The following is a 17,037-nucleotide window of genomic DNA, read 5'->3' as shown; positions in this document are numbered from 1 at the left end:
GTGTATTACAATAGCTTGTCCACGTGGCTCCAATGCAATGTGCACGTGAATGATTGCCATACTTGTGTTTTGGTATATACGTCACAAGCAAACATACGTCTCTATGTTTGCGCTACAAGTGAAGATTGAATACCTTTGGGACCCGTTTGTAGTCAAGCATTACTTCATCCTATGATTTCTCATCTTATTTTTCTTGCTACTCAATTATCTTAAAAACGGCGAAGGGAACTATCTCAAATCCACTTTCAAGAGCCTTTTCCTTCTGAAACTTCTCTAAGGTGCATCTTTTGGGGAGATTCTAGTCCTTGATAACGTGACAAGAAGCATTTTAAGTCGTGTGGTTGTAGCTACAGTCTTTACTTCCATGGGAAGTTAGCCCATCTCATCTTCTTTTCGGATAACTTCTTTTGAGCAAGGAAATATCATAATCTCTCATGGTAATGTTTGCTCCAAGGATGCTTTGTTCTGATAACAAGGTCTACTCCAAGGAGAAAGTGTTTTAGTGTCATAAAGAACACTGAATTCTGCATCTTTGATCCGTCGACTCTTAAAGACTAGTGCATGTCCTCCTTAGCTCACCATCTAGAGCATCGTAGTGTACCTCGCAAGGCTTTCCATGATCAAGAACTAGTCATGACTCGAGAAGTACTTAAGCTTTACAAAAGCTTTCTTTCACCACAATTACCAAACCTTCTTATTGGAGACTTAAACTTACCCAATGAGGGTGGTGGACAATCGATACTACATCAATTTTTATGGTCTTCCAACTTTCAAAAGGAAACTTGCCAAAGAGAAACTTTATGATTTGCATAATGTGATACTGGAGTGTAAACTTTCTTTCTTGGACACCATCTTTTCTTGTGCTAAAATTAAAGAGATAACAAGGCACTTCGTTACTTCTTCATGAACATGTAACTTGCAAGTTTACTTCAAGAGAAGGGTCATTTCTACAAAATAAAAATTCAAACAAGTCATGTACGCATGCCTACGATCACATCACATCCTTCTAAGGGATGGAACAAAAATTCTCTATATTCTCTTAATCCCCAGCTTTGAAGATTGAGTTGCTCACCAAACTACTACAAGTCTTCAGCTTTGATTGTTGACTCCATCTTCCTCCATCCAGATAGCTTCTCATCTTTTCTTCCTAAAAGTAGTCACTTTCAAGAGAGTGGCCCAAAATATGTCCACTAGATTGTGGTTGACTTGTGTCCCTCTGGAGATACTGCTCAACCTTAAACTGTGTCCAAGTCTTTGCTTGCGTTCCCCTTATAATCTTGGCAAGCCACCATTTGCTTGTTGTCTCTCGCACATGCATCCCACATGCCTCACCTTGGACTTCTCTCACAAATTTCCATTGGCAAATATGACAACCTATAACACAAGCTGCTACACAAGTATAGGAGCTACAGATCAGCAAGGGATCTGTGTGTGTGTGTGTGTGTGTCCACTCGCAAAATGCGACGGGAAACCCACTACAAAACACCGAGCTGTACAACCATTAAAGCCATGGCAATGTACGACAATGATGACATGACAATTCTCACCCTCAGAGTTGTTCACGTTCGGCGTATGGGACAACTTGTGTTCTTCTTTATACCATGAACCTATACGTTTTGTTCGAGACTCGTTCATTTTAGGTCAATATTGGGGCCCTTGTTAACCAACCAAAATGACCACTTTTGAACATCGTGGGCTGCTGTTTTGGCCTATTCAACGCATTTGAGCTCTAGCCTTTTTAGGCCTTGAGCCTTGTAAGCTCTTTTTCCTCATATTTTTTCTTTAAGGTTACTAGACCCTAGGCTAAAAAAATACGCCTTCTATTTTTTATCGTCTATAACATACTTTTAAGGTTACGTTATTGAAAGCAAATGAGCTAGCGGCTTTTAACATAACTAGTAACTTTTGTGTTGCTTTTAAGGGCCTATAAAATTGAGGGCAATGTGCCATTGTTAAATTTAAGATCTTAATCAATATCGAAATAGCGCCAATGGTGCTCGACTTGAGGGCCAATCTTCTCTGACAGGGGAACTACACCTCTCATGTGTCGTCTACAAAGTACAAGTGTGATTTATTTTGTTCAATTCTTGTCTTTCATTGCAATCTTGTTTGTTCAAGTAGATCATCCGGAAGTGATTACAATGGTCTCAAAGCTCAGCTTTCTTCTTGTTCTTATAAGAGGAATGATCACTTTCGATAAGAGGCCAACACTAACCCAAGTCCAACTACGGCAGAGGCAACTTCGCCATATCTTCCATCCTGTGGTGGGGGGTCTTATCCAATGCATCCAGGTTATTTTTCCTATTTTTCTCCCACCATTAACCATTCAAAGATGGTGGTCCTAAGGTTTAGTTCAGTCAAAGACAAATTAAAAGCCTTGCAATTTCTCCACCAATTTGATGCTGTTTTCGACAATGATCATTATACAGATCAATCCAAGCTCGCTCGTGTTGCCAGATTTCTCCAAGACTATGCTTACAATGGTGTAGTGGTCTAGAACCTATTATCCTAAAATATGGCTGTCACCAGTGTGTGACTACTATCTATCCTTTTTGTTGATTTCTTTCTTATTATCTATTTACTTTCACTTTTTGGAAACACCCCTCGGGAAATCTAACTGCCCTGTATTGCATAGCTAGTGTGGAATTGTCCAGAGGGAGTCCAGGCCTGAGGGCAAGAGAGCACTAAGGTTGGACAAGGACTATGGTTAGCCAAGTGGGGTCATTGACTAGCCAAAGTGGAATCCTTTGCTACAGAGGCTACATTTCAGTTCTGGATGTGGCCGCAGTGTACAAAGAGGGTCGGATGACCTAGAAAGATACAATGGCAGCATCTCCTAAAATTTAGGGAACTGCTATTTTGGGACCTGAAAATGTGTTGGCGTCATTACGTGCAGTTTGACATGGGGATCATTTTGTTACTCTGTGGCCAAGTCAACAGAGGCTGCAGGTGAGATATTTTTAGACCCGAGGGTCTAAAGCGGGAAAATGCACAAATGAGTGACACTTGGCACTCTGAGGCCAGTTTACTACTTATAGAGAAGGCAAAAACGTGATTTATAGTTGGGAGGCTCATTTTGCAAGTCTCTGTCACAGGTTAAGAGCTATGGAGTGCTTGCTTTCCCTCTTATGCACAGTGCGGTGCCAGGAGTGATGCCCTGCACGCTACGCACTGCCCTCTCTCTCCCCTTTGGCAGTATGTTATGCCCCTCTAGTGGGCTTTTCATTTGACCAATGTACAGTTGTGTGGGTTCATGCGCGATTGCCGAGGCAAGAGCCTCTTGCACAGGTACCGGATTAGCTAGCGGCTAATCCCCCCCCGCAGGTACAGGTGAATTCGGAGAGGTTTCACACCAGAAATCTCGTCCGATTCAAAGGGCAAGTAGCCCTACAGGTGCGGGAGCTCGAGGACTTGCTAGGGATGCGACCGGCACGCGGAACGGAGCCCGAAACAGTGAATTACAGCCTGCTGTGTATTTTTGCAGGTTTAGGGTTTTGGCCCTAAACGGACCCTAATACCCCCAGGAGGTTCGGGGACGCAAGGGAACCGCTGTACAGGCGATCTGACGCATTTTCAGGGCTGAAAACAGAGAATTCAGCGTGCTGCAGATTCTCGCCAGGTTTTGCAAAGTGCCCGTATGCGTCGGGAAAGTCAGTCAATGCGTGGGAATACTGACCGTGAAGGGTTCTAGTACAGTTATGCTGCCGAAATCGGGCTGGAACAGTGGAAATTCAGTCGAGTTTGTGCGGGGCAGCTTGTAGGAACCACAACGTTTATTCCCTCTTTTGAATAATAAAGAAATACCGAAAGGGGCGCCTAAGTTAGGGGCCAATCTGGTGTCCGTCTACTCATACAGGTGCAATCTAGCAGCCTGTATCCCTCTCCCCTTTGTTGTGTCTTGAAAGTACAGGTAAAATAGACGACTAATAATGGGTGAAAGCTAAATCAAGGTTTAAAGTAAAGTCTACCGCCCTTTTTGGATTGAACAGGCCGGTTTCATGGTTCCATCGACGGGATTAAATCACTTTTTTTTCATAGAAGTGAGCCTTGGTCAGTTTTGGACTTGAAGACACAGGGGATTATAGACCAGACACAGGGAATTGCAATTATGGCTGACAGACCAGATGATGTGACTGAAGAGGTTTCCTCTTCACAGGGTCAACAGACACATGAAGTGGGTGAGTCCTCAAGACCACCACAGACAGATGATAATATATTCAGGACCCAGTTGGCTACTGCTGTGGCTATGTTCACACAAGTAATGCAGAATCCGAGGTTTTTAGCCTTTCTGCAACCTCCGGTTCCGTCTCAGCAAGTTGGGTCATTGGATCATATTCAAAAGCCTGTTAAGGCTCGAACACAGGTGATTCATACCGCACAGTCAATGGAAACACCTGTACACTTGACGGAGAACATGCAGTCTCCACAACGTATGCCTAAGGTGCAAGAACAGGTGGCTGAGATGCCAGTTTTTCAAGCTGTACCAATTCAGCCCGCCACCTTTCAGCAGCCTATAGCTGGTTCTAATGGGCAGGGAAGCAACTTACAGGCTATGCAACAGGTCTTCCCACCACCTTCAGTACACCCTGGCTATTTTGGAGGTGGATCGGTATTTCAGAGCATGGCTGGTCATGCACCTGGAAATCAGTTTTATACGCCAGGAACAGTGTTTGCGGGTGCTCAAACGATGATGCCTAACCCCATGTACAGTGTCATGGGTATGCAACCAGGGTTTCAAAGCACTCAGGGACAATTCGGGATGCCACACGCAAATTTTGGTATGGCTGGAATTACAAATCAGCAGCCAAATATGGCGTTTCCAAGTCAAGTTAATAGCGGCCAAGGAACACAGATGAACCCTAATAGTGTTCCCATGTTTCAGTCACTTCCATATGACAATTTAACGCCGCTGGAGAGGCCAACTCCGTACAAAGAAGGTGGCAAAGGTGTGTCATTCACGACCTTTACAGGGTTTGATGACAGGAAGAAGGCTCTCTCATTCCTCCAGCAGTTTGACAAGGCCTATGCAGGGGGAAACTTTACAGAGGCTTCAAAGGTCCGCAAGGCAGCCACTTTCTTGACAGGGAATGCGGGACAATGGTGGACAACTTTATTGCTTCAAGGGCAAGCTCCGTCCACATGGATTTACTTCAAGCAGATTTTTGCAGCAGCATGGTTATCTGATGATTTCGAAGCAGATGTCATGACAGAATGGCACCAGCTTAATGCTGCCACTTGCAGAAATCTGGATGATTACAATCGGAAGTTTTGGAAAGCTCTACTTCCAGTAACTTCCTATAGGTTTGTGCCATTGACAGAACAGATTGAAAAATACTGTTGTGGCCTACCCAAAGGATTGAGAAAATACTGCACAAAGACCAAAGTCACTACTTTGACGCAGCTCATCGAGGTAGCAAACACTGGCAATGGTTTGCTCAAGGGAGAAGATTGTGAATTTAACACTGGCGTCAAGGCAGGATCAGGCAAGAAAAATTCAGCCAAGAAGCACGTTCCCAATGAGGCTCCTAAAGGGACTCAGGAGTCGGCCAACGCAGGGAAAGACAAAGCTACGGCTGAATCAGAAAAAGGACCAGCAAAGAAATGGAAAAGACGTTTTCCTCGCAAGTCAGAAGAGCAAAAGAAGGTCCTGAGGACAGAGAACAAATGCTTTATATGTGAGCAGCCTGGCCACATTGCTTACAACTGTCCTACAAAGAAAAGGCCAGCTGATTCTGAAGACAAGGAGGACAGGAAAGGAAAGAAGCCCATGGCTGGTCTAGTGCCAGATATGGTGGGCGACAAGCCAAATTCAGATGCAAGTGAGCTTTGCAGAGCATGGGGAAAGGTTAGGGATCAAACAGTGCTTATCTTCTTTGATCCAGGTGCCAAAGCCAACTTCATTTCCCCAGAATTGGCTTCAAAGTTGGGAATCAGACCTGAAGAGATGGGGTATACAGCAGAGGCAGGTTTGGCATGTCCTGGCCATACAGAGGCTGTCACACCCATCATTGGAAAGTTGCGTCTACATATCCAGTCCTATGTAGATGCTGAAGAATTTTACATCATGCCACTGGACGGATGTGATGTGTTGTTAGGTATTCCTTGGTTGTTTCGTGTACAGGGAATCATGGATGCCTACAACAAAAAGATCACTGTACAGAGCATGGGAAAGACTCACATTCTGGATGTAAAGCTTCAAGGAGAGTCTATTCCTACTGTATCAGCTTCTGCTATTACTTCTGTAATGAAAAAGCATCTTTCTGCGTACTTGGTTTTTGCACGTGAAGTGTCAGATTGTGATGAATCAAATTTATCTGTGCTAGATAAAGAAAGGTCAATGTTTTTACAACAGTATAGTGACTGTTTTTCCGATTCATTACCGTCTCAATTACCGCCAGAGAGACCCGAGGACCATGCGATAGATTTGGTGCCAGGCAGTAGCCCACCAAATAAGCCTCCGTACAGGGTTAGTGCGGCTCAGCAGAAAGAGATAATGGGCCAAGTACAGGAGTTGTTAGAAAAGGGGCCGATTCAGCCCAGTTCATCTCCATTCTGTTCTCCAGTGTTGTTGGTGCAGAAAAAGGATGGCTCATGGCGTATGTGCATCGACTACCGTGCACTGAACAAGAATACCATCAAGAATAGGTTCCCTATACCTAGAATTGATGATATTATGGACAAATTAGAAGGAGCAGCTATGTTTAGCAGGATAGATCTAAAGAGTGGGTATCATCAGATCCGCATTAGATCAGAGGATGTGCACAAGACTGCTTTTAGAACGACGTTTGGCCTTTACGAATTTTTAGTGATGCCCTTTGGTCTCACAAATGCTCCTGCTACGTTTAATAGGATGATGGACAGAATTTTCCGTCCACACCAGCAGTTTGTTGGTACGTTCTTTGATGACATGATAGTCTATTCAAAGAATGAAGAGGAGCATAGGCATCACTTGGCCATTGTGTTCAAAGAGCTACGCAGTCATAGGTTGCTCATCAATGCAAAGAAAAGTGAGTTTTTTCTGGAAGAGATTCATTTTCTGGGACACATTGTCTCAAAGGATGGTGTCAGAATGGATCCTGCAAAAGTCGAAGCGATCAAGTCATGGCCAAATTTGAAGACGGTGCATGATGTCCGAAGCTTTTTGGGACTATGCTCCTATTACAGAAGGTTTATCCGAAATTTCGCTGAGATTGCTTCACCTTTACATGCTCTTCAAAAGAAGGCAGTCACCTTTAGATGGACACAGAAAGAGATTTCAGCTTTTAATCTCTTAAAGGAAAAGATGACTTCAGATCCAGTCATTGTGTTGCCGGATTTTAGGAAGTCATTTGTGGTCCAGTGTGATGCCTGCGGTAGTAGCATTGGTGCAGTGCTAATGCAAGATGGCAGGGTAGTAGCCTATGAGAGCAGAATTTTGCAAGGGCCAGAGATGACCATGCAGGTCTATGAGAAAGAGTTACTGGCTGTGATTCATGCGCTCTTAAGTTGGAAACACTACCTGCTAGGTGCAGATTTCGTTGTCCAAACGGACCATCAGACCTTGCGATACTTCTTGACACAAACAAAGTTATCTGAGAAGCATATGCGATGGGCAAATATCTTGTCCATGTTCCATTTTCAGATTGTGCATGTGGAAGGCAAGAAGAACGTTGTGGCTGATGCCTTGTCAAGGAAGCCACAAATTTCAGCTGTGTCGATTCCTTATCATCATGAACTTGATGATATGAGAGAACAGTATGAAAATGATGAAGATTTTGCAAGGGTCTTCGAGCAGCTAATGGATGGACAACGTCATGAACACTATCTTTTTAAAGACGGGTTCATGATGATGCATGGCAGATTGTGTGTCACAAAGCCATTGCGACGCAAAGTTATGGAAGAGAGTCATGTCCCACCGTATGCAGGGCATCGTGGTATCGATGCTACAGTTAAAGCGGTTGAGACATTCTTCTATTGGCCTACATTGAGAAGAGATGTGGATGCCTTTGTGCGAGAATGCCTAATATGCCAAAAGGTCAAGTTTGACAGGCAAAAGGCACCAGGGTTATTGCAACCACTACCTATTCCAGATAAACCATGGGAAAGTATTGCTATGGATTTTATCTTTGATCTTCCGAGAACGCAGACAGGAAACGATGGTATTTGGACCATTATTTGCAGATTCAGCAAACAGGCTCATTTTATTCCTGTCAGGAAGAAGATAAAGCCAGATCAGATGGCACGCTTGTTTATGAGCAATATTTTCAAGTATCATGGCATGCCACAGTCGATTATTAGCGACCGTGATCCACGCATGACTAGTTTGTTCTGGAAAGGCTTGTTTGAGAATATGGGTACCACGCTCAAATTCTCTTCGTCATTTCATCCTCAAACAGATGGGCAGTCAGAAGAGGCAAATTCTACTGTCCTAGATCTGCTGAAGTGCTATGTGTCAGAACATAAAGGAAAGTGGGAGCAGTATTTGCCATTGGTGGAGTATGCATACAATAATACAGTGCATTCATCAACTGGCAAGGCACCTTTTGAGATAGTTGAAGGTGGCAAGAAAGTTCCTCCCATACTGCATACAAAGGACAAGATATTTGAAGCAGATAAGTATGTTCAGGACATGGATGAAATGTACAAGAAGGTCAAAGTGGCCTTAGAAAGGACTCAGGCAAAGCAAAAGAAAGCAGCTGATCGTCACCGTCGTGAAGTAGTATATTCACTTGGTGATTGGGTGCTTTTACGCTTTGAAAAGGCAAGGTTAAAGAAGATGAAGGGCAAGGAAAGACTGTTTCCAAAGCTCAGCATGCGTTACTATGGGCCTTTTCAAGTGTGCGACATAATCAGTGATGTTGCATATAGGCTGAAATTGCCTGACAGTTGGAAGATTCACAATGCGTTTCATGTGAGTCTTCTCAGACCCTATGTGGGTGATGTGCCAGAAGATATGCCAGCTGAAGATCAGCCGGAAGTCGAGGAACTTGACGAGATCTTGGTCCCTGAACAGATTTTGGCACACAAAGAAAGGAAAGTGAAAGGCAAGGTTGCTAGGCGTTACTTGGTAAAGTTCAGAAACTATCCACCAATGGATGCTAAGTGGATGGAAGAAGGTGAACTTGCAGAGTCACCAACTGTGTTATCACTTTACCTGGAAGCCTTCGATTTGCAACCTACCTTGACCCCTTGAGTTTCAAAGCTAAATGGATTGTCAGTGTGACAATGGCTTCTGAAACAAATGATGTACAAGGTATTTAAAGTGAGCTCAAATGAAATACCTGTTACATGAATGTTAGAGCTGTACAGATTGTCAGTTTGGCAATTGCTCTTATGGAATGTCCAAAAGTTTGCTTAGTGCTATAGAAGTGAGTATTTCTTGTCAGTTTGTCAAGGATACAGTGATTGCTTCTATTGAAGAGTACATGTGTAACTGCATTCTTAAACTGTCGGTTTGGGTATGCTCGAAAGTGTTACGGGATCCAACGTGTACTATAAGACAGTGGCAAAATGTGCAGCTACCATTTTGTCATTGGAAAGTTAGTGACTCAAAGCAATGGCACAGTGCGCAGCTACCACTATGTCATTGGGACGGGGTTCACACGCAGGCAATACATGAGTCAACAAGGTGTTGAATACACGAGGGTTGACAATGAGCATGTATGTGTCGTATATGTGTCGACAGGTGTTGAATACATCAGTGTTGACAGTAAGCATGGACGACATAGATGCAAACGAGGACGTTTGAGATTTCAAGAGGGGGGTATGTCACCAGTGTGTGACTACTATCTATCCTTTTTGTTGATTTCTTTCTTATTATCTATTTACTTTCACTTTTTGGAAACACCCCTCGGGAAATCTAACTGCCCTGTATTGCATAGCTAGTGTGGAACTGTCCAGAGGGAGTCCAGGCCTGAGGGCAAGAGAGCACTAAGGTTGGACAAGGACTATGGTTAGCCAAGTGGGGTCATTGACTAGCCAAAGTGGAATCCTTTGCTACAGAGGCTACATTTCAGTTCTGGATGTGGCCGCAGTGTACAAAGAGGGTCGGATGACCTAGAAAGATACAATGGCAGCATCTCCTAAAATTTAGGGAACTGCTATTTTGGGACCTGAAAATGTGTTGGCGTCATTACGTGCAGTTTGACATGGGGATCATTTTGTTACTCTGTGGCCAAGTCAACAGAGGCTGCAGGTGAGATATTTTTAGACCCGAGGGTCTAAAGCGGGAAAATGCACAAATGAGTGACACTTGGCACTCTGAGGCCAGTTTACTACTTATAGAGAAGGCAAAAACGTGATTTATAGTTGGGAGGCTCATTTTGCAAGTCTCTGTCACAGGTTAAGAGCTATGGAGTGCTTGCTTTCCCTCTTATGCACAGTGCGGTGCCAGGAGTGATGCCCTGCACGCTACGCACTGCCCTCTCTCTCCCCTTTGGCAGTATGTTATGCCCCTCTAGTGGGCTTTTCATTTGACCAATGTACAGTTGTGTGGGTTCATGCGCGATTGCCGAGGCAAGAGCCTCTTGCACAGGTACCGGATTAGCTAGCGGCTAATCCCCCCCCCGCAGGTACAGGTGAATTCGGAGAGGTTTCACGCCAGAAATCTCGTCCGATTCAAAGGGCAAGTAGCCCTACAGGTGCGGGAGCTCGAGGACTTGCTAGGGATGCGACCGGCACGCGGAACGGAGCCCGAAACAGTGAATTACAGCCTGCTGTGTATTTTTGCAGGTTTAGGGTTTTGGCCCTAAACGGACCCTAATACCCCCAGGAGGTTCGGGGACGCAAGGGAACCGCTGTACAGGCGATCTGACGCATTTTCAGGGCTGAAAACAGAGAATTCAGCGTGCTGCAGATTCTCGCCAGGTTTTGCAAAGTGCCCGTATGCGTCGGGAAAGTCAGTCAATGCGTGGGAATACTGACCGTGAAGGGTTCTAGTACAGTTATGCTGCCGAAATCGGGCTGGAACAGTGGAAATTCAGTCGAGTTTGTGCGGGGCAGCTTGTAGGAACCACAGCGTTTATTCCCTCTTTTGAATAATAAAGAAATACCGAAAGGGGCGCCTAAGTTAGGGGCCAATCTGGTGTCCGTCTACTCATACAGGTGCAATCTAGCAGCCTGTATCCCTCTCCCCTTTGTTGTGTCTTGAAAGTACAGGTAAAATAGACGACTAATAATGGGTGAAAGCTAAATCAAGGTTTAAAGTAAAGTCTACCGCCCTTTTTGGATTGAACAGGCCGGTTTCAATGGCCATGATTCAAGATTGCTTTTGCTGAAGATTATCTCATTCTAGCTTTCGAGTTAAAAATTCTTTATGTTAAGAATCAATCAGTTGATGTACCCTCAGGGCCCTTGATGACTACAACCAAAAATCTTGGGTTGCATACATTCCTGCTTCTATCTTCAAAGAAGGTACTTTGGCAAATCAATGCAATCAAAGTTTCCACCATGCAAAAACTTATGGTATCATGCTGCCATTGGCTACAAGCTGATGGCGGGAAAACTGACTTTCACCAATGCCCCTCTTCTTGTCACAAATTACTGACGTGTCAAGCCACTAAAGAACGGAGCCAACCTGCACATCCCGACCAAGGGGCCTAAACCCTAAGAAGAAGAAGCAAAAGAAGTTTTACCAATTTACAAAACCTCGCCAAGTGGGGCAATTCTTAAAGAAGTTCCAACCAACTTATGGGACCCTGTCCGATGGGGCCTAGGGGACCTAAAGATAGTAAAAAAAAGCAGGACACACACTCTCCAACTCTCTTGCGTACCACATGATGACGTGGCACCGATTTCCGTAATTTGCGCTCGCTGATTTCAACGCCAGTTTTTGGGCAGATGCTTTTAGGCTTTGTAAGCTTTTCATGTAAACTGCTTTTGAAGGGCCAAGGGCCTTTAAAAATGTGCAGAAGCACTCTTCCAGGTGAAGGTGCAGAGCACGAGTACCGGCATTGTACTGAGTTCAAGCAATATAAAGAAATACCGAAAGGGCACCAAGGTTTGTGGCCAATGCTCTCTTGGGGTGGACACTAGAACTCCGCCATTCCCCGTTTCGTGTGTCGTGCATCTCTTTCGGTTCAGTTGTTATTTGAAGTGCTTAAAGTTGCTCAGTCTGTTCTTTTCTATTGGCACGTGGTGCCTGTCCCGTTGACACTTCTCCCTACACTCACTAATCTTGCATCTTTTGACACCTAACTACACAAATCGACAAACCTTTCAGGCTCTAAAATTTAATGCCATGCGACGGGACTTTTAGAGAAAGAAAAAGCACTGCTACAATTGTTTTCAAGTTGGACATATGGTACATGTTCATCCCTTCTTACGACAGCCTAATTTGTCTACCAATCCCAATCTAACAAACGCACCAAACCTCAGTTGGCTTGATCGTAGAAATGATGGGTACTTTGCCCAAAGACGAATCACGAGAACTTTTAGGCCTTGGCACCAAGGAAACAGAGAAAAAGCCTTGATATTCTTCGATCCCAGACTTTGAAAAAAAAATCTTGCCACAACCCTTGACATTGATTATGCCCAGCTTGGCGATTCTCTTTGAGATGAATTAGCTACGGGTGACATGATGCCAATATCTCCTTTGATTGGCTCACTTTCAGTTAAAATTCAAGATTACTATGGCACAATCGACCTCCATATTATAAAGCTACCTCATTCTTATGTCCTTTTGGGCATGCTACGGTTCTACAAGAATTCTGATGTTCTAGATCCATGAAAGAGATTCATTACTTTGGAACAAAGAATTACATTGGAGGTGAAATTGAAGGAGGAGAATTCCTCTTCTTGAATCAAGAACATTTGGTTGTAATTTTTTATTTTGTTTTAACGTTGAGACCCATAGAAACCATAATTGAATTGATGTATCAGTGTCAAATAACGGTGTAATGTGCAACAAAAGTGATTAAAGGTGATAACTCAAGATGAGTGCTCGGTACATACACAAGGTTTCTTTTATTTCATGCAAGATTGTGCAATAGACAAAAGAGAGAAGAGAGAGGAATACTGTGAGTGAAGGTTCTGTGAGTGACAGAGAGAGAGAGGAGACTAACACCAGATGGGGTCTCAAACCTCCTCTGAGGGGCCCCTTGTTTAAGTTTTGGCATCTCTGTGGATTCATCCAGTCGGTCCTAGTTTCTCCTAGGTACAGGTGTTAGGGAGTGGGGGTTGTTTTGTGGTTGTGTCCGGCAAGTGTGAGGTAGGTTTCTCATGTCGTGTTGTGTCTAGCCATGTTTAGCCTTGGGTTTTGGCTTGCTTCCATGGCCATCTATGTTCCTGCAGGCTAGGAATATTATTCCCCACCAAAAAAGAGTCCCAATCCATTCAAAGATATCTCACCAATTTAAAAGCAAATACACAAAGTCTAACAGATAGAGGCCGAGAGATAGCAAAAGGGATCTCTTGAATTTCAAAGAAACAGCCATAGAACAAAGTACACAACTTTTTTGAAGTGGCGAGGAGGATTAGGTGCCAGCACTATCTCGGGCAAGTTCCTCCATAACTACCATGGGAGCCAATTATGCGGCCCTAAAGGGATAGAGCCCTAGTGCTTGCCTCCTTTTTATTCATTAATTCCCGACCAACACCAAACTTGCGTCTCATACATGAGTGGTTTGAGATAGTGCTCCCAAACCTTTTCCCGTGTGCAGCCCAAAGTTATTTGAGATATTTATAAGTGGCTTCCTCTTCATCTTTATCTTCAAATTTAACATGCCTATTTCTACACTCAAAGACTGGTAACAGCTTACAACATTCTCATCTTCATCCCTTTGTTGTACTTGTATCACATGTGTCTTTGAAGCACTCTCTTCACCCTCTGATTGGATAGACTCCGTTAAAGCTTTTCGCTTTCTTCTTATGATATCAATATTTCCTCGTGGAACTCTCTCTTTGCAAAATGGTTTAGGATTGGGCCCATGACCATCTCTATTTGTGGCATAAGGGTATCACAGCCAGGGTTGGCACAAAGGCACATGCACTTTCCCAACCATACATGGATGTAGCAAAATGGAATAATCCGTTCAAAACCAACTTCTCATATCGTTTTACCTGATTCTATGCCACATGGAAACAAGTTTACTCAAAATAGTTACAAAATTTTAAAAAAGAAGCCTTCACTGCTTCAAGGAAGAGAAAATCTTGTAAGTTAATGCTGCAGAAAACCCTCCATATACTACCTTTTAGCAAACTCTTCTTTAAATTGTTCTCCATTTGTTTGTCTTTGCACATGATTTGAGCAGTAGCAACAGCTAGTTCCACAGCTTTCTCCACAAACAAGTTGCTATCTTTACTGCACAAAAGCAGCATTGAAAACTTTTCAGAGACTTAACAACTATGTATCACTACTACTGATATGAGAAATAAACAAACGTGCCCAACAACCTCTTCTTAGTAATTTACCTCAACCATTTCATTTGAATCAGGTTAACAGAGCATTAAAAAAAGTTCAATTAACATTTGAACACACTCACCTTGAATTAGAGACCTTTTGTAGGGTGAAATTTCGTAGAGATAGCTTGTAGACAATCTCTTTTGATAATTGAGGAGACACTACCACCACATCAGTCCATGACTGAAACAAAAGCAACAAACAAACAATAAATGCACCAGAATCAGTTAGCAACATGCCTAATTCTGCTTACAATTAGAAAATGATTAGCAGGTAAAAGCTGTTGAAACTCCTACCCAAGCCCAACTTGCATCATCAACTCCGGGGTGAACAGGTTTTGTAATAGCAAAGAAGCGTGCAGATGTAGAAAGAACAAGCCCAGCACTGGGCTGTTCAAGTATGAGGTAAGCACCAGTAAGAAGTACTTTTCCTGGTGCAGAAGCGACCCTGCTAGCAAGGAAAACAGGAACATGACTATCAGTGAGAAGTCATACTACCAACACCAACGTCAGCCACCATTAATAGAAACGGGAAGTGTCAAATGGTGCGTCACCTTTTCTTTATAGCATAAAGTTGAACAAACGAGTTCCAGATAATGGCCAAGATTTTAACAAAAGCTAATTCTTTTCTTTAAAGCATCAAGCACACCTCAGAGGAGTCGTCTGGAGTGCTTTCTTAGCATGGCACGTGGAAAAAGATGATGAGTGTTGAACCATATTTCACAATAAGGCCTATATTTTATGACAAGCTTAAGCAATAAGTTCCAAATAATAGCCATGATTTATGACAAGAGCACGTCGGATTCTTTTCGGCATATCACACACCTCCATGCAGAGGAGAATGGAGTGCTTTCTTAGTATGCTGCCTGCTATCATGTTGGCATACCCAAAGAGATTCCATACAGTAGAGTATCACTTCTATAAATAAATGGCAATTGAATGCAATGCTTTACTTTGGGTGAAGGAGTGTTGAGGACAAGTTCCAGAGGCCTGGTAACTCTTGGTATTTGACTCATGATGATCCAATAAATGTTTTCATATCTTTGTTACGAGTAAACAACTGATAGCAAATCAATCATAGTGAAACCATCATTAGAGCTAAGCTGGTTGTCACCTCACAAAGAAGTGCTTCAGAGAGCTTTAAGTTCATTGATACAAGTTCATCTATATTCACAATAATCTGACTTTTTTGAGTTACGTTCACTCGAGCAGCGCAAATGATATCAGAAGAGCCACACATACAAAACTTCTTTTTATTTCACCAGCCTGTTACAGGTTTGTAGGGTTTGAGTTAAAGAGGAAAATGTCCTGATAACTCATTAGCTGTTAGACCAAGTTACCTCCCCACATGTCGGGATAGGCGACTAAACTGTGTCGAGATTTGGTTCAACATTAACGACAGATTTGTACTTCGAGTCACACATCACCACCACTAAGATCAATGATATGAAAATGCATTTCCACTTTCAAGTAACACATAACAACCACCAAAGACAATGCTATGAAATTAACTAAGCACACAAAGTCTTGAACATGAACACGTACTGAACCAAAAAGAGGGCAAGTGGAGCGCAAAGTTTCATGATCTAAACCTCTGTGCATGTGAACAAGCTGTAACTCCTACCTCTAGGAAGGGTTTTGGCAACTTTGTGAGCTTGTACCCAAGAAATGCATGTCTAGGCACTTTAGATTAGTTGCATACCCTCTGATTGCACATGAGCACAGCAAGTGTATGCTAGGTGTACGCACTAGGTAGTGTTCCCATAGTTGTTGTAACGGCACGGGCACCACATGACAACTGAAATAACAGGTTGAGACACATTTAGCACTTCAAACAACTAAGCAGAAAGAAAGAAAGAATCCACACGAGACACGGAGTGGCAAAGTTCCACTCCCAAATGATGGCGCCCCTTTCAGTATTTTTTTATACCACTTCAACAGGGTACAACTCTATGGCTCTGCTTTGCTTCTGCATGTAAGGTGCAGCGGAATGAATGTTTAACTTTGCTCAAGATGAGTGCCCGAACTGTGCTCAAGGTTCCTTTTTCTTAGGGAAGGGAGAGCCTTCCGTTCCTTTAGTGAGAGAGTGCAATGGACACAAACAAAGTGAATGGACACTGTGAATGGAAGTGCATGAGACTGAGAGATAGAGAGAGAAGAGAATACGACACCAGACATGTTGTCAAACCCTCCTCCGAAGGCCCCACTCTCTATGGCGAGAGCGGTCTACGTATGATTGCACAAATCTCTACAATTCTTGGACTTGCTGACGATGTCGACGACGATGAGGACGACGACGAGACGGGCTGAAATCTGAAAACGCTAATGGCTGAAATCTGCAAATCTTTATCTGCTGAATTCTGACTCTATGTTGGTGACGATGTCGATGGCGACAATGCGCTGAAAACAGAGATGCTGAAATCTGCATTTTCCGGGCTGAATCTGTAAACTTCGATGGATCCAACCGTGCGGCGAGGAACTGCTGCGGGAAGGTGAGATCTGCGAGGTTTGGGACTTGTTCTGCGGGTTCTAACGGCTGAAAACTGAAAACACTGAGTCTAGGGCTGATTCCATCGCGATGAAACTGCAAAACGCTGGATACCCTACTGCTCCAAAAACGCTAGGGCTGAATTCTGCTGCTGGGGGGAATCTACTAACGCT

General features: G+C 43.5%; 1 protein-coding gene across 4 annotated transcripts in view; it reads right to left on the bottom strand.

Moving 5' to 3' along the window:
- Positions 1-17,037, bottom strand: part of LOC147463163 (GHMP kinase family protein) — an 86,535-nt gene that overhangs the window by 57,012 nt on the left and 12,486 nt on the right. For all 4 annotated transcript variants that reach the window (XM_086487580.1, XM_086487556.1, XM_086487573.1 and 1 more), the window contains exons 4-6: positions 14,674-14,824; positions 14,460-14,560; positions 14,166-14,278 (exon numbers count right to left, since the gene is read on the bottom strand). In XM_086487580.1, the coding sequence (XP_086343706.1) occupies positions 14,166-14,278; positions 14,460-14,560; positions 14,674-14,824 (365 nt within the window). The remainder of the gene's footprint in view (positions 1-14,165; positions 14,279-14,459; positions 14,561-14,673; positions 14,825-17,037) is intronic.

Source organism: Adiantum capillus-veneris, chromosome 2 (assembly GCF_014529385.1).
Source record: "Adiantum capillus-veneris isolate H3 chromosome 2, ASM1452938v2, whole genome shotgun sequence".
Classification (NCBI taxonomy): Eukaryota; Viridiplantae; Streptophyta; class Polypodiopsida; order Polypodiales; family Pteridaceae; genus Adiantum; species Adiantum capillus-veneris.
The sequence above is the reverse complement of the archived record's forward strand: the minus strand, read 5'-3'. Positions and strand labels throughout refer to the sequence as shown.